The sequence below is a fragment of the Chlorocebus sabaeus genome, chromosome 1 (assembly GCF_047675955.1).
Source record: "Chlorocebus sabaeus isolate Y175 chromosome 1, mChlSab1.0.hap1, whole genome shotgun sequence".
NCBI classification, from domain to species: Eukaryota; Metazoa; Chordata; class Mammalia; order Primates; family Cercopithecidae; genus Chlorocebus; species Chlorocebus sabaeus.
The window spans coordinates 103,237,933-103,262,350 of record NC_132904.1 but is presented as its reverse complement, the minus strand read 5'-3'; the positions used below and the strand labels follow the sequence as shown (position 1 = coordinate 103,262,350).

The following is a 24,418-nucleotide window of genomic DNA, read 5'->3' as shown; positions in this document are numbered from 1 at the left end:
TGTTCAGTAATGTAGATTACCAGAGCTCTCTGACCCTCTGCTCTTATGCCCCATAGAAAATTCAAAGAGGGACAGATCTAGGACTGTGGGATCGAAGGACTGAGGTGGTCACGAGTCCCATGGAACAGGGATGGTTAATTGCCTAATTGTGTACATTGTTCTTTTGGCTAATCCTATCCTCAATACCGAGCCCCAGATATTTCTTGAGTATTAACCTAGAGGGCAAGGAGAAAACTGTTATGGGAATGAAATTCTATTAGTAACTAAAAGAAATTCTTTTAAATGATCTAAAACTAAAATAAACTAGGTAAATGGGATGGACGCAGGGGCTCATGCCTGTAATCCCAGCACTTTGAGAGGCTAAGGTGGGCAAATATCTTGAGTCCAGGAGTTCAAGACTAGCCTGGGCAACATGGCGAAACCCTGTCTCTAAAAAAATTAAAAAAAAAAAAAAATAGCCAGGCATGGTGACATGTGCCTGTAGTCCCAGCTACATGGGAGGCTGAGGTGGGAGGATTGCTTGAGCCCGGGATGGAGAGGTTGCAGAGAGCCCAGATTATGCCACTGTACTCCAGTCTGGGTGGCAGAGTGAGACCCTGTCTTAAAAATCAAACAAAAAACAAGGTGAATGCATAGCTCTAATATATTTATTTATACCACCTTTATTTCTAGAATAATGTAAGGATTTTGATTCTAAAGTTTTGAGAAAATATAAACTGAGATAGGCAAATTATTTAAAGTTTTATAAAAGCAGCTATAGTAATATGTAAGGGAGCAGTTGTATATATTTTTAGTACTTAAGCCTCCTCTTCTATGTTTAGAAAATAATGTAAGTTTTTCAGACATTTGCATAAGCATTATCTTTTCCCCATCTCCATGCTCAGTTTAGCCATCTTTATTCTTATCCAGTGCCATTCACGAACAGGTGGGAGATGGTGAAAATAAATGAAATGCACTATTTTAAACTGTGTCCGTTGTATTTAAAACTATATAAAAACACTGAGGCAATTATAAAGGAATTCAGAACAAAGTCAACTTTTTGGACAGGTTTCTTTTTTTTTTTTTTTTTTTTTTTTTGTAGTCTATTTACAATGCCCCCTTGTTTCATTTTGGTTTAGCTCAAGGAAATAAACTCAGGAGCAATGGAATTGATACATGTCACTTTCACTTTTCCTGCTCCTCATGAAGCAAAACCCACTAATTACTTCGAAGGAATCTGCTAACACTTCCACATATATTTAATTTTGCTAAACTCGTATAGAGCTGCCTTAGAGGAAGGAAGAAGACAGAAAAAATGGAGCATTCCTGGAAAGCTGCATTAAGACAGTTGTGTTTCTGCCAGTATTCTTCAGGGGCTGAATATATCTGGAAAGAAAAAAAAAATCACAAAGATATATTAGACTTTACTTAATGTATATGCCAATTACTTAACCTTTCCAGATATTTTGATATTAGAGAATGTGTGATTATCCATTCATGTCTTCATTAATGCTGTCTACTAAATATTTCTGACTCTTCTCTTCTGTGCACAAGGTAGTTTGCCATTTCCCATTCTCTATATGTTAAGCATAACCATGTAACTTGCTCTGGTCAATAAATCATGAAAAGAAGATATGTATGTCACATCTGGGAGGAAGCTTTAAGAGTTCCTGTACAATTAGTCAGAACCTCTTTTCCTCTGCAGCCTTGATCTCCTGGGCTCTAGCGATCCCAACTAGCTGGGACTATAGGTAAGGGCCACTTTACCTGGATAATTTTATTTTTTATTTTTTTGTAGAGGAGATTGAGGTCTCACTATGTTGCCCAGGCTGGTCTTGAACTCCGGGACTCAAGCAGCCCTCCTGCCTTGGTCTCCCAAAATGTTGGGATTCCAGGTGTCAGCCACCACGCCTAGTCTTAAAGTTTCATACAATCATGTATGAATTGTAATATGAATTTGCTATATTTACATTGTGCCCATATTTATTTTGTACTTCATTCATTTATATATCATATCAGTTGGTAACATATTGGTCCAACTTTTTAAGGAGAAAATGCAACATATAACTAATCTCTGTGTATTCTTGTGCAAATTCTAGAAATACACATTTAATGGAATTCAGTGCATCTTTTTCTGAAAAGATAATTGAGATGTTGATGAGGATGACGATGATGATGATAGACATTTCAGGAAGTGATTGTGCTCTAGGAACTTGCATGTTCAGAGCGACTGCAAAGCATTTTGATTTGTGCAGGCAATTTACTGACTATATGTTCTGGTATCTGAAAACCAGAAATAAATATGAAAGGGTGGGATAATATGAGGATTAGCAAAGAACATTGTCTTATTAGGGGAAAAATAGTAAATAGCCACATTTTAGATGTTTATTCTTTGATGGGTGTCTTCCTTAGTGAGAATTATTTCCAGGAAGTATATTTTAGTCTTTGGAATAAAACCTTTGCCAACTCATATTGCATTGTCTTCTATTCTTACAGTATAATTTTATTTTCATTTTTCTGGCATCAGAAAACAGGTCTTAAAGTCAAATTTTTGAATATAATGATAGCTCTGGGGGTATTTGAATCAGTTTTGATGCATATTTCCTGATGATCAAGTGATAAGTTTTGCAGCATTTTAAGTGTTCTCATAATATTCCCTAAATTAGTGCTCACATAATTTCATGCAGTATATCTTTTTAATATTGTAGTGTTGGAATGCTTTTACATGGAAATTTAATTTTTGATATTCAAAATAATAGAATATTTTATAATTCTTGGTATATTTATGCTGGAAGCATCTCCATCACTGATGCATTTTCCTATACAGATCTACATAGCACACAGATCTAGGTGGCGCTCATAAAATGAATGATGAAAATAAGCCAAGAGTGAAAATTACTTACTGTAATTATGGTTAGCATGGTTGATTGACTTATTTATTCATTTAGCAAATATTCAATAAATATTATTTAATAAATAGCTATATTATAGACATTATGCTAAGTTCTGTGAATACAGAGATGAAGAAAACATAGTCCCATTTCTTAAAAGCTCACATCGTAGCCAGGGATACGTATTGACTTTATATAGATACATATGATTATAGCTTGTGCTGAATGTTAAAGCAGAGATATGTGGAAGTGCTGTTGAAATAGAATAAAGAAAGGATTAGTTCTTTGAGAAATAATTTGATAAAAACTAAAGGAAGGAACATGGAGCACATCACAGAAAAAGTGACACTGGAATTGTGCATTTAGTACAATTTTTCATCACTTCAGCCTAATTAATATTAAAACTATTGAGGATTTTATTGGGTTGGTGCAAAAGTAATTGCAGTTTTTGCCATTAAACCACCATCTCTATTGTGGATAATTAGAGAGCTTTTATCTAAAGTAATAGAACTTTTATTCCATGTTCTATGCTGTGGAAATGGGGTAAATATTTAAAATATTTATCAACAGCAATGGCCATTCAGAATGGATGCTGACAACAGAATTAGAAGAGAGTAGACCCATACAGTAGCTGTTGACTCTCAATTATGTGGTTATGGATGGGGCTCTGCACCTCAATTTTTCATCTTTCAAATATCACTAATGCTTGTTTCTTTTTTAAAAATTATACTTTAAGTTCTGGGGTGCATGTGCAGAACACGCAGGTTTGTTACATAGGTATACGTGTGCCATGGTGGTTTGCTGCACCCATCAACCGTCATCTACATTAGGTATTTCTCCTAATGCTATCCCTCCCCTAGTCCCCCACCCCCTGACAGGCCCTGGCATGTGATGTTCCTCTCCCTGTGTCCGTGTGTTCTCATTGTTCAACTCCTGCTTATGAGTGAGAACATGCAGTGTTTGGTTTTCTGTTCCTGTGTTAGTTGGCTGAAAACAATGGTTTCCAGCTTCATCCATGTCCCTGCAAAGGACATGAACTCATCTTTTTAATAGCTAAATAGTATTCCATGGTGTATATGTGCCACTTTTTTTTTTTTTTTTTTTTTTTTTTTTGAGACCAAGTCTTACTCTGTCACCAGGCTAGAGTGCAGTGGTGTGATCTTGGCTCACTGCAACCTCCGCCTCGCGGGTTCAAGCAATTCTCCTGCCTCAGCCTCCCTAGTAGCTGGGCAGGCATACACCATTACGCCCAGTTAATTTTTGTATATTTAGTAGAGATGGGGTTTTACCATGTTGGCCAGGATGGTCTCAATCTTCTGACCTTGTGACCCGCTGCCTCAGCCTCCCAAAGTACTCACAGGTGTGAGCCACCACACCTGGCCTAATACTTGTTTCTTTGATGTAGGATATTTGTGAAGATAAAATGGGACCATGTACATAAAGTGGTTGACACAATTAATGGTATGCAGTATGAATATTTAAGCAACATTAGGCATTACAATTTTTAAGAGTAAGAAAGAACAGACCTGATGAAAAATTACAGATATATCTAAAAGTGTGGAACAATTTTCCTCAGGTGGAAAAATTGGGAAAAAAAATACTTTCCAAAGGAATACTTCAAAGTTGGAAGGAGATGAAGAGATGGCTCTGGAAAAGGCGATTATTTGGAAATTATCTAGGCAAAATACTGACAGTTCTATTTTCGTGGGGGATAATTATTTTATATTATAGTTGTTCCTCTTTTCAATGATATCTCTAGCGATAGTGTTAATGAACAACCCTGGAATGAGATGTCAGTATTTGACTGTGGCTGTTTGCAAACTCTGCTGTGATTATACACAGTTGTCTAATTGCTTAATTTATTGATGTTTTGCTGACATGTTTTTCAGCAACATTTGTGATTGCAGATAACTAATCATTTCTCTTCGGGCTCATTATCATACGTTTGCATTTGATTTATCTGATTGCTGCAGGTGGAAACAATAGGTGATGCCTACTGTGTTGCAGCAGGGCTCCACAGAAAAAGCCTCTGCCATGCTAAACCCATTGCTCTGATGGCCTTGAAGATGATGGAACTTTCAGAAGAGGTGCTGACACCTGATGGAAGACCGATTCAGGTAACCCTCCCAACAATCTGGTTTGAGTAGTAAGTGCACCATTAACTGGAGGAGGCAAGTAATTCCCTTCTGAGTTCTACTTTTTGTAATTTATAGATCTAGACAAGTTGGGTGCTTAAGGAGGACAAGGAGTGACTAGAGATAATTCATAAATCCAGGAAAAGAACAAATGGAATAGGTGCAAGATAGGAAAAGGTTTGTGGAAGGCAAATTACTGTAGAGGAAAGAAAGAGCTAAAAGATTAGACCCAAGGGAAGAACTTACTGTGAGTGACCGGGTCATCACATCCAAGCAAGAATGATGGTGAGATTCAGAGTTTTAGAGGTAATCCAAGAAGTAAGACACAAAAAAAGCAAGAAAATGGAGGACCTGCACAACTTCCTGTAGGTAATATACAGCTGAAACTTCAGAGCTCAGAGTTACTTCTGGAGTTTTTCTTGTGGCAGAGTTTGAAGATTGCAGCCTAGTAACTGTAAAAACTGTAAAAAAAATATTGGGTTAAATATATTTTAAAAGTTTTTAAAAAAACTATTAGGCACTTCTGAGCTCATAGGAAAGGGAAAAACATGACAATTACACTATGTGTGTATATTGAAAAAAAAAAAAAAAAAAACGTAGTTGGTGAATTTAACTGAAGAGCCCTGTTGTTAGCAATGGTAGAAGGAATCTAGGAAATATTATTCCTCCCAGAAGATGCCAGCTTCAATCCTATCCTCAAATAATTTTCACAGATTCTGTGTGTTATAAAAAATAAGGTTCCAGTTTGTGGTTGTATTTTTATCTTTTAGTTATTCTCGATAAGCTGGAAGGTTTAATTTTAATGTTTTAAATGAAACATTTTATTTTATAATTTGTAAATTTTTGACCTGACTAGTTCACAAAAATCCTTCCCGACTTAATTTCCTAATGATAAATTTGCAGTTTTATAGTATGAGTTTTTACATTTAACCCACCTGGAAGATGAAGGTTATTAAAATGTGTGATAACCTAATACCAGAAACAAAAGAAAAAAGCCACACACACATACACACACACGAAAACAAAGCACTATGGGGAAGAACCAGGGGACATTATAGATGTAAAAACACAGATCTGGGATGTTTTCAGATATCACACTTATCAGACACAGAATTAAAATGACAATTTTTAACGTAACTATAAGAAATAAAAAGATAAGCTGAAAACTGTGAGAAAGGGACAAGACTTGGGAAGGAACCAGAGAACTTCTAAGCAATCAACATAATGCTTAAGAAAAGAAGAGAGAACAAAGTGGGTAAGTTTAAAAGCAGATTAGACATAGATGAAGCAAGAATTTATTCACTAAAAGAACTGAAGAAATTATCAATAACTAAGTTGAGATATTTAAAAATGGGAAATATGAATAAGAGAATGTAAAATATAAAATATGTGGGAGACAGGGAGGAGAGAGTGGAAAGATGTAATATGTATTCAATTGAGGTTCCAAATGGAGGTAATAGAGTAAATACAAAAAGAGAATTATTTTCAGGAACTATTAAAAGATGTCCATCAGTACCCAGACACAGTAATTCCAAAGAATTCTGCAAAAGTTAAGTCATGGGAATCCAAAACTAAACCCATCTTAATGAGACTGCAGGGCATCAAAGAGTAATTGATAAATTATAAAAGTGACAGGCTGGGTGCGGTGGCTCACGCCTGTAATCCCAGCACTTAGGGAGGCTGATGGGGGTGGATCACAAGGTCAGGGGTTCAAGACCAGCCTGGCCAATATGGTGAAACCCTGTCTGTACTAAAAATACACAAAATTAGCCGGGTGTGGTGGTGGGTGTCTGTAATCCCAGCTACTCTGGAAGCTGAGGCAAAGAATTGCTTGAACCCAGGAGGCAGAGGTTGCGGTGAACTAAGATGCGCCACTGTACTCCAGCCTGGGTAACAGAGCGAGACTCCATCTCAAAAAAAAAAAAAATTATAAAAGTGACAGTGATCAGTGTGAAAAGGACAAGGTATTCAATAAATGCTTGGGGGATTATTGGCTATTCATGAAGAAAACTAATTGAAATTGCTTTTGTACTTTATGCATCTTTATACAAATCAATTCTTGGTGTGGGGAGGTAAATGTAAAAATTCATATTATAAAACTATAAATTTATCATTAGGAAATTTTGACAAGTAGGGAAGGATTTTTTTGTGAACTCATCAGGTCAAAAATTTGCAAATCATAAAATAAAAGTTTGGAACATTAAAATTAAAACCTTCCTGTTGTTAAGAAGAACTAAAAAATAAAAATACAACCACAAACTAGGAGAGTATTTTTGCGGCACATGTAATCAATAAGTATCTAGTTAACTTTGTCAGTAATCAAATTAATATAAATTTATAACAGTATCATATAGTATTTCTCCCTACTAGTTTGACACAACTTTGAAAGTCTGACAGTGCCACTGTTTGTGAGGATCTGGAGCAGCAGGAAATCTCACCCGTAGCTAATGCAAGTGTAAATGGTGCAATTTACTTTGCATTACCTGGTCAAGTTTAACTTCTGCATATCCTACAACCCAGCATTTCCTCTCCTAGATGTTTACACATGTACAAGGGAAGTACTTGTGCACGTGTAGCAAAAGTCACACACAAGAATAGTTTTTGTAATAGTCTCAAATTCTAGCTAATATACATCACAGGATAAACTGGGATGTATTTATACCTTGGTATACCATATAGTTTGGAATATGAATGACCTCAGCTACTGACATCAACATGGATCAATGTCAGAAACATAATCTTGAGCAGAAGAATTAAGTCATTAAAAAATGCTGTAGTATTATTCCACTTAAGTTTAAAACTGGAAAAATGGAAAAAATTATATTTAAAAAGTGTAAAAAAAAAAGGGAATGATTAATACAAAATTCAAGCTGGTGCTTATGTCTGAGGGAAAGATGATGGGAAGTAAGAGGATACAATAGGGAAAATAAACATAGTATAAAATGTTTTATTGTATTATTCTTCTTTAATATGCATATATGTTTATATTCAACCATTTAAAAGTGGAAAGAGAGTTTTCTAACCACTCCTAAAATGGGAAAATATGGAGCATTAAAAAAAAAAATCTAGGTTAAGTTCCCTCAGGGCATAATTATTGAGTTATTCAAATATATGAATGGTACTTCTACCACTGCCAGGAAAACAAAAGGAATCCTGTCTCAGATTTGCTGCACACTGCAAATATAGACATTCCAGATTGAACTAATCAGTTCTTAAATTTTCAAGCCTACCAGCTGGGCAGGCTTCTCATTTGGGATTGTTTTTGATGTTGCATTTTCTTTTATGGAGAATATGTTTGTATTGAATTTAGCAATGTCATTACACAGTTAAATTACCCGAGAACAAAACCAGGGAACTGTGTTTTACAGTGTGTTCACCAATATTTTCATTTGTGGGATTTAATATTAGCTCTTTCAGATAGTCTTATTAAATCAGAAGAGGAAGTATCCATAAAGATTTAATAAGAATGCAGAAAGAGAATTCAAAATAATAACCCACCTTAATAATTTTAGCTTCATTACTAATTTATAGTATTTGCATGATTTGAGATTATTTTTCAGAATATTAATTTGATTTTAAATTGCCTTCTAGCTTGGTGCTATGGGAACATTTCCAAGCTTATTGAGATAATCTTTTATTATAAAACTGCTGGCATGTTGTAGTAGAGTTGATATGTGACAGCTTAGTGTTTACCTCAAATTATGTAAGTTTTTAGGTGATTTAAATTACAAGTTATTAAAATTGCAATAATTGACCAAAATGCAAACCAAGTTTTGAAAAGTAAATTGATAATTTGTATATGGTTTTATGAACCTTTGAGGCATCCTGTAATGATGGGAAATAGGCGCCAAAATTGTCATATACAGTTGCTTGAAAATGATTGAGTAATGCTCTTGACTAATTGTAAAACTGCCTGATTTTTTTAAATTTTGAAAATAACCGGAGAAGGTAGCGTTTTGTTTTTTCAGTCTATAAATACTCAAGCAAATTATTGCTCAGTAAGTACTCTAATGAAACTCAGAGGCTACTGCTACACTATATAAATCATCTATAAATATGGTCTATCTATATATACAATAAATTCTGAAAAATCAGTTCATGTTGACTTTAATTAGAACTGCTTTTAGAAAGAGTGATTAGAAATTTTTCACCCTGGGTCACTATGATATTTCTTCTGCTGGCTGAAAATATGGAAGAACAGCATTATGACTATTTCCTTTTTATTCTTCCCAAGGGAGAATCTGATTTTCTTTCCCCACAACCCGCCGAGACACAGGGTCTTGCTCTGTTGTCCAGGCTGGAGTGCAGTGGCACCATCACAGCTTACTACAGCCTCAACCTCCTGTGCTCAAGGGATCCTCCCCACTCAGTCTCTGGAGTAGCTGGGACCACAAACATGTGGAACCACACCTGACTAAAAAAAAAAATTTAGTAGAGACGGGGGGTCTCCCTATGTTGCCCAGGCTGGTCATGAACTCCTGATCTCAAGCAATCCTCCTGCCTCGGCTTCCCAAAATGTTGGGATTATAGGCATGAGTCAAGTTACCATGCCAGGCCTGAATTTTTAAATTTTAAACAGTAGACAATTGAAAAGTAAAATTATATTTCTATTCTCTCTTTCTTGTTTGCACTAGCTATATTGTGAATTCACTAGAAAAATGTATTACTTTACACTGTTCTCTGATGTTGTGAACCTAAAGGTATTTTGAATAGTTTTTAGTGTTGACTGGCTAACTGATAATAATAGTTTAACCACACTTTGATTAAAATAACCAAATATTTATTACTGCCTATGATTTATTCTTTCTTTAAAAAACACTGTTGATAGGGAAAGGGAAGTTGAGTCAAGGATTAACTAGAGAATGTGCCTAGAGCATATTAGAAAAACAAAGAGCATTTTCACAATTTAAGGCTTTTGAAGAATATTGAGTATGTCCAAATGTCTTTTAATTCTGTACTTAGTTTAAAAACTAGTTTAAAAACTATTTTCATTAAATTTTATCTCATAGGCATACAAATTCAAATTTTCATTAGTTCAAAGAACAGTACATTTTATATAATGAGGCAAGTATGGAGGAGACATTGTGAACTAGAGTTAAACAATGTGTAATCATGTTGTAATACTAATGTGTTTAGCGATCTCAATTGCAAATCAGGGGAATGCTTTCCCTGATTTGCAATTGAGATCGCTAAACACATTAGTATTACAGACGGGTGCGAAAGCAGAAATATTAATGTACAATTTACATGTAATTGTAACACATTAGATTACAGCTCCTTAAGCTTCAACTTTTAATGAGCTTACAGGATTTTTTGAGATTATGCAATAATTATTCTGTAATTAATTTTTAATTTTTAAATAGTCATTGCTGTTTGCAAAGGAAACCTGATGTTATTTTAATATTTGGAGGGATTTGGTTTTTAGAAATATTGCAATATTTAGTTAACCCTATCAGATTTCAGCCTGAGACTGTATTTAGAAAAAAGAAAAACTAATTACAGTTGGCACTCCATATCCATGAGTTCTGCATCCTCCGATTCAGCCAACTGTGGGTCAGAAATGTAGTTAGGCCAATGATAGTTGCATCTGTACTGAACATATATAGACTTTTTTTCTTGTCATTCTCTATATAATACAGCATAACAAGTATTTACTCATTACAACACAGTACATATTATAAGTAATCTACAGAGGATTTAAAGTATGTGGGAGGATGTCCATAGGTTATATGCATATACATCACTACTTAATATAAGGGCTGCAAGTCTCTTATATTACCTAATAAAAAGTAAATGCTATATAAGTCATTGTAATACTATATCATTTTGTTTGTATTTTTTAATTGTTGAATTGTTATTTGTTTATATTTTAATTTTTTTAATGCCATATTTTCAGTCTACGGTTGGTTGAACATGCAGATGTGGAACCTGTGGATACAGAGGGTTGACTGTATTTGATAACCTAATTAATTTTCTAAGATTCTTTGATAATTATTTATTTATAAAACACAAATTAGTACTTTTTAATCTCAATGTGTGTATACTTATTTGAAATGTTCTACTTCTAGAAACTATATACATATAAGGAGAAAAACCTAAGGGGTCAGAAAAAACTACATAGGCATTATATAAAATTACGGTTAAGATACTGATCCCAGTTATCCTCATTTCTCATGTTTATCAATTAGGAGTATTTAAATTTGCTTTTAATTGCCTAGATAATGCATACAGTGGCAGTTTTCATAAGTCACTGTTCTGTTGTAACAATAATATGTAAAAATACTATATAATATTACTGGTGAAACTTATGACTATATAGATATATTTTCCGATAGATTCATCATTCTGCATAGTAAATTTGTTTGGAACTATACATTTGTTTTTAAAAAGTATTTATTTAAAGTATTAATATTTGTGAATTTACCAGCAAAGTTGTGAGTCTCTTCTGTAGTTTGCTTCCTTTTAATAATCAATGCCTCATTCTATATACTCTTTAGATCTATTTTCTAACTTGCCAATACCTCCCTCAGTTGGTTGTAAAAATTACTTATTAAACTCATCCACTTGATGCTTAAATGTTGATTATAGCAGTTTATGGTGTTTTGCAGTTCCATTTATCTGACAAAATTTTTCATACTGTTTTTATTTATTTTCTTAAATAAATCATCTGTAATGGTTGTAAATGCTTCTCCTGGTAAGTCAGTCTCTAGAACTCCTGCATTCTATTACATCGTCTGTTCTTTCACTTAATTTTCAGTCATGTTACTTGTTTCCTGTGTGGCTAATTACTACTTTTTTTGAATGCTGGAGATTGTATATAAAATATTACAGAAATAATTTAAGACTTAGGATGATTTTGCAGGGAAATTTTAGTGTGCTTCTTGAAAGAGACTAGGGGTCCTAGCAGTCAGGGTCAGGGGATTTAAAGCTGGGTTTTGATCTCTGTGAGGACCTGTCTACTTCTGGTTCACCTCTGTGTTTTGGTATTACCCTTATACCTGTGATCATGGTCCCATCTCAAAGTGGGGAGGGCTTTCTAACGTCTTTGCCCCAGCAATTCTTAGATTCCAGTTTATGTTCCCTTAGCCCAGGCTGTCAAAAATGCTGCTCAGCTTCTCAACCTTTCCATTACCTTTTCTGGAGCCAGAAGATGCCCATAGGATAAAACCATTCCCAAGTTTACTGTTCACCTCTCAGGTTTATCTTCTGCCATATCTTGGCACAATAATTTTTCATTACCTTGTTAGCTGACCAGGATAGGGTAATTCAAATGATATAACCTGCTATTTTATATGTATATATGGTAAGTTTCACAATAATTCTGTGAAGGAAGTATTGCTATTATTTCCAGTTTGTAAATGAAGAAAATAAGAATAAAAAATAGTTAACCAGAGCTTCTAATGTATATACTGTGTATACATTAAATAAAAGCATGTTAAATAACATTTATATTGTCAAATCTTCCTATTGCCTTGAATATTCCATTAAAGTTAGACTTTTCATGGCTTTAGTCTACAAGAAATTTAAATGTGTGTTAGATGTCCTCTTTGAAAAAGAAGAAGTCAGTTCCCTATTTTAAAGGTATTCCATTCAAAAATAAAATAATTAATTTTTAAATTAGAAAGTAAGAGAGATTCTAGCTGCATGTGACGGTGGTGGGGAGGCATACCTGTAGTCCCAGATACTCGAGAAGCTGAGGAGGGAGGATGGCTTTAATCCAGGAGTTCGATACCAGCCTGTGCTGGACAGCATAACAATACCTTGTCTAGAAAGAGAGGGATTGATTAAATTCAGTTATGTGAAAAAAAATGAGTGTTATTCTATCGTTTTGAAAACTGCAGTCACTGGCCAGATTGGGTAGGGGATGTATTATTCATGATGCCCTGTTTTTTTTCTGTATTTTCCCCTTGTTTATTGTTTGTTGTGGATTGTAATGCAGAGGTTACATATTTAAATGTTTTATATTAACATTATTTCATAGGGTAGTCATTGAATTTAAATATTAGGTCATATTCTATTTATTTTTATTTATTGAGCACGTTTGTTTTAATCATAGAATTACTCTTCTGGCACGATGCTATAATGCTGAACTTTAATAGACAAACGTATTTATAGACAAATCTATTTATTGAGCACATTATTTGTTTTAATTATGGAATTACTCTTCTGACATGATGCTATAGTGCTAAAATTTAATAGAGCATCCTTAATGCCTTACAATTCCTCCATAAGATATCGGCATAATGATTTAAAACACAATATTGCATCTGCGATGTGTATGTCAATGAGACAGAATTCCACTGCTAGTTTATTTTAGCTTTTATCTGTAATCATGAAAGATTCCAATTTTATATAATCACAGAATTTTAATCATATTTTCAGACTATGAAATAGTTGATCAGGCATACATTTCTAAAAATGCTAGTCTTACTGAAAAGTTTTATTATGATATTTGTCAAACAGATTTCCCAAGCAGTCCTTCTGTGAAGATATTTGCATATTGATGGTACAAGAAAAAATAGTAATAATAAGTTAGTGAAAGGAAAAATAAAACCGAGGGATGGAAATAAAAGCTAAACTGATTCACATGATACTGTGCACGCAAAGCACAAAATTGCTTAGTTTAATTTTGTGCAGCAGTCTTTTGACTTTCACATTTTTGGAAGAAAAATATATTCTTTAGTGGAGACATGGTTTAAGTATTTTTTGTTAGTTAAATATTATCACTATGAGGATAACTACTTCTAAATAAGTTATCATCTATTTCATGTATTTTATCCTGCCTCTTGTCTCCAGTGTCCCACTAAGACTACTGATACAATGTCCATAGAAGAGGCTAAAAGTTATATTAGCAAAGTCACTCATTTTTAATTTGATTTTTGTGTGGTGTGCTTTAGAAGTGTAAAACTTCCAAGCATTTAGGAAGCTCGTGTTTTTATTTATTTGACTTTTATGTAATGAATAGGAATCTCCATCTGCCAATTGTTTTTCTCCTGTAGAGACAGTAAATGTGATTTCATCAACCCATTTAGTAGGTTAGCCCATTATCTTTAGCATATGGTCCCTTTCTTAGGTGTTTTTGAATGGGTTTTTAATCTTTTACTTAGTTTCTTTTAAGGCTGTATGCATATAGGCCAACATTAGTAGCCTGACTCTTACAATATGAAAAATGACATGAAAATAGCAAGATACAATACATAAGACAGCAATGTGCTATCTGCATGCTAATCACACTGTTGATTTAGTTAGCTTTTACATTTTTGACCTTTTGAGATCTCATATCTCGTTTCAAATAAGTTTAAATATTATTTAATCTCTTTAGTTTTCTAATATTACAAAACATAAAATGATCTTTGAAAATTAGTATTACAGAAGATAGTTAAAATCACCTATAATTTACCAACTAATTATAGCCATAGTTTACATTGTTATATATCATCTTCAAAGTCTTTTTATATACATATATTCAATACAAACACATAGAAGGTACGGACTTAAAAAGTAGATTCTTTTAAAAACGGAATAAGCTTCATTCAACTTGGTAATGTCATGACACACAGTGTACCAAAGATGCAGAAAAATATGCAGAAAAACCTTGGTTAGCCCTAGGAAGAATCTTTCATTATTACTAACTCACTTTGGTTTTGTATTTTTCTGTTTCTACAATTGAATTTTTGAGACACTGGAAGGTAACTCTGTAATCACCTGAGTTGCAAATGTGGTACTAACAATTCAGTGTCACAGGTGCTTTTCAAAGTATGTTAAGCTTTTTGTTGATGTCATGTCAGGCATATGGCAATTGTCTGGGTCACCACTATAATATTCCTTATTTGGAATGTGGTTTCCTAGCAACTCTTGCTTTTTCCTAATAGCTGAATTGATTTCTGCACATTTGTAATGCTTCCTACTGCATCAGAAATTGTAACCTTGTGTATAAATGTTACAAGACCAAATGTACACGTAGATTCAATTTTAAGAAATTATTTTGCTTTATCACTTGCCTTTAATGTGTTTGTTCAGAGGTTAAACCAATCATAAAAAATGAATTTAGAAAATCTCATTAATTCAGACTCTTCAGGGAAATATGGTAATTTTGACAACAATTCCAAAATGCATGCAAATAGTTCTTAGTGGGGGACCCTGTGAAGTTGAAGACACACAGTAATTTTGATGGTCAAATGACCATGTAATCAGGAGGTTGTTAGAAACACAGGTCCAGAGTATGCATGGGGTGTCCCAAGGGAGAAAAGGCTTACTTTGGAGGCTTGCTGTTTCAACTCACATGAAGCCTGATTCCACATGAATCTGGCTGGAGCCTTGCTGGCAGCGACTTTTACTTATTTATTCAACAAATGTTTTTTGAATGCTTACTGTTTTCTAAATAATTGGTGAGGTATTAGGAATGTGAGATAAGCAAATCAGATACGTCCCTGATCCTCCCAAGAATTACAGTCTGTGGAACCAACAACTACACATTACTAACTTGGTGAGGAAGGAGAAATAGACATAGTTTTGTCTCAATACCCTTTCCACCGTAATATCGAGAGGTTTGGGTTAGCCTTTTAGAAATATCTGTCGAAGTCTTTAAATTCTTTGTAGAGCAAATATTCAAGATGTCATTTACATTCAGACCTACATTATATTGGTGTTTTTGTAGATTTCATATGTTCTTAGGGAAATGGGGTTGAAAGGCATTAAAAACCAACTGTATGGTAGTGGTTACCTTGACAGTTTACATATTATCTCAATCTACACGACGACTATGAAGGGCATATATGCAATTTTTATATACCTAAAAGATAAAAGACATCGGGGTTAAAAATATGTATAAGATTATGGAGGAAAAATGCATATTGGACCAGACTTGTACCATGTCTTTATGCACTTTTTTATTCCTGCCCCAAAAAAACTCTGCAAAGTTTCATTAATCTTATTTTACATGTAAAGAATTTGAGATTTAGAAAGTTTATATAATTTGATCAAGGTTTTGTAGCTAGCCAATTGCCGAACTAAATTTGAATCCAGATATATCTGTTTAGAAAAAAGAAAAAAGCTTTGCTTTTTTTCATTACAGCAAACTGGAGAATGCCCAGAGTAGAATTTTACTACCTGAGTACTTAATAACAAGAGGTACTTCTCACCTAGTGCTTACTACATGCTCAGCATTATGCCAAGCTAGGGTGCGTGAGTGCTCTCTCTCTTACATGTCCTCTCCCTAATATATATACATATACACATACACCTGTATAATTAATTTATTAACATGTATGTGTATGTTTTAGGCATATTTTCATATTTGTGAAATATGCCTATACTGTATATACATAATCATTACAATAATCATGAACCACAAATTAGATGTTATCTCTATTTATAAATGGGAAAACCAAGACTCAAAGGTTAAAGGACTTTTTGTCAAATAAAAGTAAATAATAATACTAAATGAGAACTGATTCAGAATTGGCATTCAAATCTGTTTGACTTCAAAGTCCATCCTCTTAACCATTACCCTATACTGCCACTCAAAATATAATTAGAATGTATTTAATATGATTTCTAATCTTATGACTAAGCTAATAACTTTAATCTTCCTTAGAAAATTATTGCTTTTCCCTGTTCCTTAAGAAAGAAGTGTGAAGATGTAATAGCAGTGCAATGTCTCGAAGGCATTCTAACTCGAGGTAAACTATTGACTATAACTCTACATCAAGATGTTGAAATAATGAGAACAATTATGTCGACATTTAACAGAATGAGTTGAAAATTGATAGTTCTATAGAATTTCAAAATATCTGAAGAAAAATTAAGTTGGGAATAATATTGAAATATACACTTCTGTAATATTAGCTTTTTATAAAAAAAATAGAAGAAATGATCTTTTTGTGGAAACATAATAATCCAAAAACTAGGAAAGCAGAGGTTTAAAACGGTATCAGAGAATCCAAAAGGTGTATTTACTCTTTTGGACATATTATTTTCCAGATGGTATCAGTTGATCCTTTTGGATATTAAGTTATCTAAGATTATTTTTTATTTACAATAATGAAAAGCACTGATTGAAAATGAAAAATGTAGTCAAATAGTTTGATCAGTCAGCCTGCAAGCCTTTACTGAATTTCTCTCATGTGCAAAACCACATAATTGAGTTGCAGACTGAACTGCATGAGTGCCAAATACTAATCTGCTTTTTTTTCTTGGCTCTCAAGTCAAAATTCTGTCTACACAATACCCAAACATCTGGTCACTTAAATCCATTCAGTCGCAACTTCAATTGACCGCCCAGATTTTCTGACTCCAGGATTCCATTCAACTTGTTTGCCTTAATTAATTAGTTTATCTGAAAGTTATGTCAAATAGGCAATAGCCTATGTTTAGTTATTTCAATAGTACTTGGCATCTTACCTATGACAAGGTACAGTTATGGAGGAAAGAAAAACACAGGTTCTATTCCTCCCACCTCCATCAAGCTTTTAACAGATTTGGTGTTGTTTTCTGCCTCCTATACTGTTTGCCTTCCTTTTTGAGTTGGTCTCACCCGTCTCTCACTGCCCCCCACTCTCAGGACCCCTTGGTCTCCATTTCTCTCTCAGTTTCCCAAAAGTGACATCAATTTTCCATGAATTACCTAATAATGACTTACTAACAAAAATTACATTGTTATGAATAATGTGCGTAAAACTGTTGATACTGGTTAATTTAGGGGAAAGAGCTTTTTCCATTTTTAATCTTACAGTTTTATATCTGTTCACATTTTCCAAATAGATGTATGAATTATTTATTCACTTTTAGTATCTATAGAAATTATATGGGAGATGACATCATGGACCATTTTTCTTTCCTTCTTTAAAGTTTCCTATACTTAAAATAACTCATAAATATAATTTCTAAATGAAGTAAGCACAAATTCTCACCTATATATTTGGTTCATAGGAATAATCAGCAGGCAATGCCTAAAACTGCACAGAATAAAAAATCTTATTGGCTAAAAATTGGTGGGAGCATCAAATGTCTTTGACAAAATTACACTGTGAAACATTTGGCCAGCCTAATGAGGGTTTATAGAAATAATGACCATAAAAGAAAACTATACCGGCAGAAATTAATATGAGCAACGTACTGCTTAATGAGTCACAAATCATCACTGTAAAGTTTCAGTGGGAAAGAATTCATGTCAATTAAAATACTTTCAGAGAGATACAACTGGAAATGTAAAATATTAGAATCAATTTATATGTAGTATATAGAAAACAGATCAAGGAATTAAATTGACTTATAGCGTTTAGTCCAGAAAATAATTTTCTTCATAAGAATTCTTCAGTATTAAATTTATTCATTCAATCTTTCTACTTCTTTGTTGGGGTACAAATGTCTTGAACTATAACTGTTTTATTAGCCTATGGAATTATTTGATGAATTAACAGAAGCTGTGTCATGGTTCTAGACATTCATGCTCAATAAACTGAATTAAATGTTACCAACTGATAGTAAGTATTTTATTTAGTTGTGGCAGTGATAGCTATTATATCTTTGTATGATTATAGTTTTATCTCTTTGATCCTTTGCTGCACAAGTAAATATTCTTTTATATTTGCAACTTTTTGCCATGTCTTTACCTCATATATAAATAAGTAAATACATTGACTTCTAGGTTTTTAATAAACTTATAGTATTCTCCATTTCTTTTATTGTTTTCTCATCTTTCTCTTACTCTAAATTGCATATTCATAATCATGTCCTTTTGAAAAGTACTAAACTTTTCTCATGCTCATATTTTATCCTAGCACTCAAAATATAAATTAGTAATTTTGCTACCCAAAGTATAATGAAGTAAAGTAGACCTGCCTTGTTATACCAGTGAGAATACCTATCATGAGGTTATGATATAGTGATCACACTGTGTTCTATGCAGTGCAGCATCCTGTACTATATAAAAATCTCTTTACTAGTTAGTTATGGTACTGTAGCACACTATATCCAAACATTGTTCTGTGTTATTTTTCTCCTCATTTTAACTCCAGTTTGTGAAAACTCTTACTTTGTGGTTAAGAAGGCTTGTCCAGGGAAGCAAGAGTCCTACCATATTTTAAAACTATACAGTTTATCAGAAATCTAAGCATAATGTGTCAGCCACAGATAATCATGGCAAAGCTTCCCTTTTAAACTTGGTGCTTCAAGGGTTGTTTATGCCTTCAAAAATTTGCTCCAAAATTAATAATTCCTATTTTATTAGTTACTAGTGTGTTCAAGTAGGTTGATATTTATATTTAAAAATTATCTCAGGCAAACATATTTCTATCCAGCTCTATGGCATTGTTTTGATGGCCAATTTATGCCAGATTCTAGAGACAAATGTATTTGCCTGAGGTCTCCAGATGTTTTCTGATTTGCTGCTGGTGTCTGAAGAAACACTGCAACTATGGCTGTAAATTCAGCCTTTTTGCTTTACTGAACTGGGGCTAAGACACCCATCCTTCTTTTCTTTGGTTTAGTTTAGCCAGAAATGCACCAGAGATAATTTACAAAAAGAAAATGATACAGTAGCTTAGGAAATTTAGCTGTGAATAGCTAACATTTTGTAAGCTTTTAAAAGTTAGAAATTTGAAGATCAACTCTCATTTCATACTTGATAAAAAGAGATCAAAAAAGTATTTGATTATACTTAAGTTATCTAACTAGTTAGCAATAGGATCAGAACATGTGAAATTCACCAGGGAAGCTAATGAAGAAGATAAGGCCGGAAGAAGGAGAAATAATTTTGTACTTTTTATTTTTCTGGCAACTGTTCATCATAATAGAAGAAATATAATTTGGAAAGTGTGTTTTTGAGATTATTTCATGAAAGAGGTGGAAAATTGCACAAATCTGTGGCAGAGGGTCCAATTATCTTGACCTCTTGAGTGTCATTTCTCTGTTATCAGAGTATTACTATTTTTACTGTTTCATTTTTAATCTTTTAAAACTATTAATTCTTTCCCCAGTTCCTGTCTTCCTTCTGTGAGAGCCTCTCATTATGAATATGGGGCAATTATTCACATAGAATTTCGCCAAAGTTGACATGGATATTTTTTCTCCTTTTAACCTTTAGCATTTTCTATGGAAATGATGGGCCAATTATTTGCTAGCTTGTAAAAGGAGGAAAAAATAATAAATGTGTGCCTTTATGTCCCCATACCTCTTCTGTATTATCTCTCAGAACATATTAATTTTTTGAAAATACCAGATCTTTAAAAATAGTGGTGCATCTTCAGGAATATTTATTTTTTCATCATTTCTTCTATTTGTTACCATCCTCAAGTATGTCAAAGAAATTAGAATAAAATTATTTTACCTACTTTGTCCAAATATCAAGTTATAAATACTATTCATGTATTAAAAAGTGAAAAACTATGACTTATAAAAATATATGCTCACATAAATGATCGTTTTATGTATCATTCCTTGAAGTTCGGCCCACTTTAGAAATTCACATATAGCCATGCCTTCAAACTCATCATAGCTTAGAATTATTCCAACTATAGAATCTCAACTCCAAATGTCTTTTCATAGTCACATTACTTGTTCTTCTGCCACTGTCTATTCTACCATTCTCTCATCACAGTGATGTATAAGCCTTTATCCGTTCTTAGGTTTCCAGTCTATTTTGAATATATTAGTTTTCTAAGTCTGACATAACAAAGAACCAACAAACTAAGTGGCTTAGAACAACAGAAATTTGTTGTCTTACCGTTCTGAAGGCTAAAACCCCAAGATCAACATGTTGGCCGCACCATGTTTTATTTGAAGACACTAGGGAAGGAGCTGTTCCAGATCTCTCTGCTATTACTAGATTCTGGTAGTTCCTTGGCAGCATAGCTCCAGTTTTTACATGGCACTCTCCCTGCGGGCATGTATGTATCTGTGTCCAAATGTCTCCTTTTTTTTTTGAGACAGAGTTTCGCTCTTGTCACCTAGGCTGGAATGCAGTGGAGTGATGTCTGCTTACTGCAAGCTTCGCCTCCCAGGTTCAAGCGATTCTCCTATCTCAGCCTCCCGAGTAGATGGGATTACAGACGCCTGCCCCCATGACTGGCTAATTTTTTGTATTTGTAGTAGAGACAGGGTTTCGCCATGTTGGGCAGGCCGGTCTCGAACTCCTGACTTCAGGTGATCTGCCCGTCTCGGCCTCCCAAAGTGCTGGGATTACAGGTGTGAGCCATCACACCTAGCCATGTCTCCTTTTTAGTCATATTGGATTAGGGGGTCTCCCCTACTCTGGTAGGAACTCATATTATATCAGCAATTACCCTATTTCTAATTAAGGTTAAATTCTGAAATACTGAGGATTAGGGACTTACTATATGAATTTAAGGAGGGAGGGCACAATTCCATCCATAATACCTTCTTATCTAGAAAAGAAGAATCCCATTATCTCCTATCTCAACATGGTTCCTATCACCCCTCTAATTTTATTCTTCTTTGTCTTCCATCATACAGTCTGTACCTAAGTAGAAAATTCTTGCTCTGGAATTTATGGACATTGCTGGTGAAAATTACGTAATCATGGTAATTAAATACACATTAAGAATGCATATGTTTTGAACTCAACTGGGCCTTAAATCTGTAGGGATCGATCTTGTTTCACTATCTCATAGCTGTGACTGTTGCAAATATTTGCTTTTTTTAAAAACATAATTTCAACTTTTAGATTAAAGGGTACATGTGCATATTTGTTACATGGGCATGTTGTGTGATGTTGAGGTTTGGGATACAAATGATCCCATCATCTAGGTAGTGAGCATAGTCACTGCCATTTGTTTGACTTTTAACTTTGCTACTCTTACTCCAAACAGACCCCTCCTTTCCTAACTAAATGAAATGCTAGAAGATATCAATATGAATAAACTCGACATTCTTTCCACACTCCTCCCCAACACTATTCTTTCTTCAAATATCTTCTCTGCCTTTCATCTCTCTCCTACTGGCCCTACTGTGTCAACAAAATCTCCCCTTTAATTAATGCAAAAAGTATCATTTTCTTTGAAAGCTTCCCTCTCTATGCTACATGCTGCTTCTTTGTTTATGATCAAACAATAATGGAAAGTCACTCTGTTGACTCTTCATTGACTAGGAAATAAGAACTAAATCCTAATCAGTAAGTACCTTTAATGTGTTCTCAAGCTAGTTGTTGAAACCTATATTCTGGTGAGCTTTCAAGACGGCCAAGTAGCAACAGCTCTGGTCTGCAACTCTCAGCGAGATCGACGTAGAAGACAGGTAATTTCTGTATTTCCAACTGAGATACCTGGTTCATCTAATTGAGACTGGTTAGACAGTGGTTGCAGCCCATGGAGGGTGAGCCAAAGCAGGGCACGGTGTTGCCTCACCTGTGAAGTGCAATGGGTCAGGGGATTTCCCTTTCCTAGCCAAGGGAAGCCATGAGAGTCTGTACCAGGAGGAATGACACACTCCTACCCAAATACTGCACTTTTCCCACTGTCTTTGCAACCAGCAGACCAAGAGATTCCCTCTGGTGCCTGGTTCAGTGGGTCCCACACCCACGGAGCCCAGCAAGCTAAGATCCATGGGCTTGAAATTCTTGCTGCTAGTGCAGCAGTCCGTGATTGACCTGGAATGCTGGAGCTTGGTGTAGGGAGGGGCGTCCATCATTGCTGAGGCTTGCGTAGGTGGTATTATGCCCACAGTGTAAACAAAGCTGCCAGTAAGCTCAGACTGGGTGGAGCCCACTGCAGCTCAGCAAGGCCGACTGTCTCTCTAGAGTCCACCTCTGGGGGCAGAGTATATCTGAACAAAAGGCAGCAGCCCCAGTCAGAGACTTATAGGTAAAATCCTCATCTCCCTGGGACAGAGCACCCGGGGAAAGGGGCAGCTGTGGGCACAGCTTCTGCAGACTTAAACATCCCTGCCTGATGCCTCTAAAGAGAGCAGTGGTTTTCCCATCACCGCATTCAAGCTCTGATAACAGACAGACTGCCTCCTCAAGTGGGTCCATGGCCCCCATGTAGCCTCACTGGGAGACACCACCCAGTAGGGGCTGACAGACACCTCATACAGGAGAGCTCTGGCTGGCATCTGGTGGGTGCCCCTCTGGGACAAAGCTTCTAGAGGAAGGATCAGGCAGCAATGTTTGCTGTTATGCAGCCTCTGCTGGTGATACCCAGGCAAACAGGGTCTGGAGTGGACCTTCAGCAAACTCCCAAAGACCTGCAGTTGAGGGGCCTGACTGTTATAAGGAAAACTAACGAACAGAAAGGAATAGGATCAACATCAAAAAAAAGGACACCCACACCAAAACCCCATCCATAGTCACCATCAAAGACCAAAGGTAGATAAATCCACAAACATGGGGAGAAACCAGCGCAAAAAGGCTGAAAATTCCAAAAATCAGAATGCCTCTTCTCCTCCAGAGGGATCACAACTCCTTGCCAGCAAGGGATCAAAACTGGATGGAGAATGAGTTTGATGACTTGACAGATGTAGGTTTCAGAAGGTGGGTAATAACAAACTTCTCTGAGCCAAAGGAGCATGTTTGCACTCAATGCAAGGAAGCTAAAAGCCTTGAAAAACGGTTAGAGGAATGGCTAACTAGAATAACCAGTTTAGAGAAGAACATAAATGACCTGATGGAGATAAAAACACAGCACGAAAGCTTCATGAAGAATACACAAGCTTCAATAGCCAAATCTATCAAACACAAGAAAGGATATCAGTGATTGAAGATCAAACAGAAGAAAGGATATCAGTGATTGAAGATCAAACAGAAGAAAGGATATCAGTGATTGATGAAATAAAGTGAGAATACAAGATTAGAGAAAAAACTGAAAAGAAACAAACAAAGCCTCCAAGAAATATGGGACTGTGTGAGATGAACAAATCTATGTTTTATTGGTGTACCTGAAAGTGACAGGGAGAATGGAACTAAGTTAGAAAACATTCCTCAGATATTATTTAGGAGAACTTCTCCAACATAGCAAGGCAAGCCAACGTTCAAATTCAGGAAATACAGAGAACTCCACAAACATATTCCTCAAGAAGAGCAACCCCAAGAAACATAATCATCAGATTCAGCATGATTGAAATGAACAAAAAAATGTTAAGGGCAGCCAGAGAGAAAAGTTGGGTTACCCACAAAGGGAAGCCCATCAGACTAACAGCAGATTTCTTGACAAAAACCCTACAAGCCAGAAGAGAGTGGGGGCTTAATATTCAACATTCTTAAAGAAAAGAATTTTCAACCCAGAATTTCATACCCAGCCAAACTAAGCTTTATAAGTGAAGGAGAAATAAAATCCTTTACAGACAAGCAAATGCTGAGAGATTGTGTCACCACCAGGCCTGCCTTACAAGAGCCCCTGAAGGAAGCACTAAACATGGAAAGGAACAATCAGTACCAGCCACTGCCAAAAAAAATGCCAA

At 35.0% G+C, this 24,418-nt stretch overlaps 1 protein-coding gene across 1 annotated transcript in view; it reads left to right on the top strand.

Moving 5' to 3' along the window:
- The window catches only part of GUCY1A2 (guanylate cyclase 1 soluble subunit alpha 2), a 330,187-nt gene that overhangs the window by 225,992 nt on the left and 79,777 nt on the right, over positions 1–24,418 (top strand). Inside the window, exon 6 of the mRNA XM_008020725.3 lies at positions 4,844–4,987. Coding sequence (XP_008018916.2) covers positions 4,844–4,987 — 144 coding nt within the window. The remainder of the gene's footprint in view (positions 1–4,843; positions 4,988–24,418) is intronic.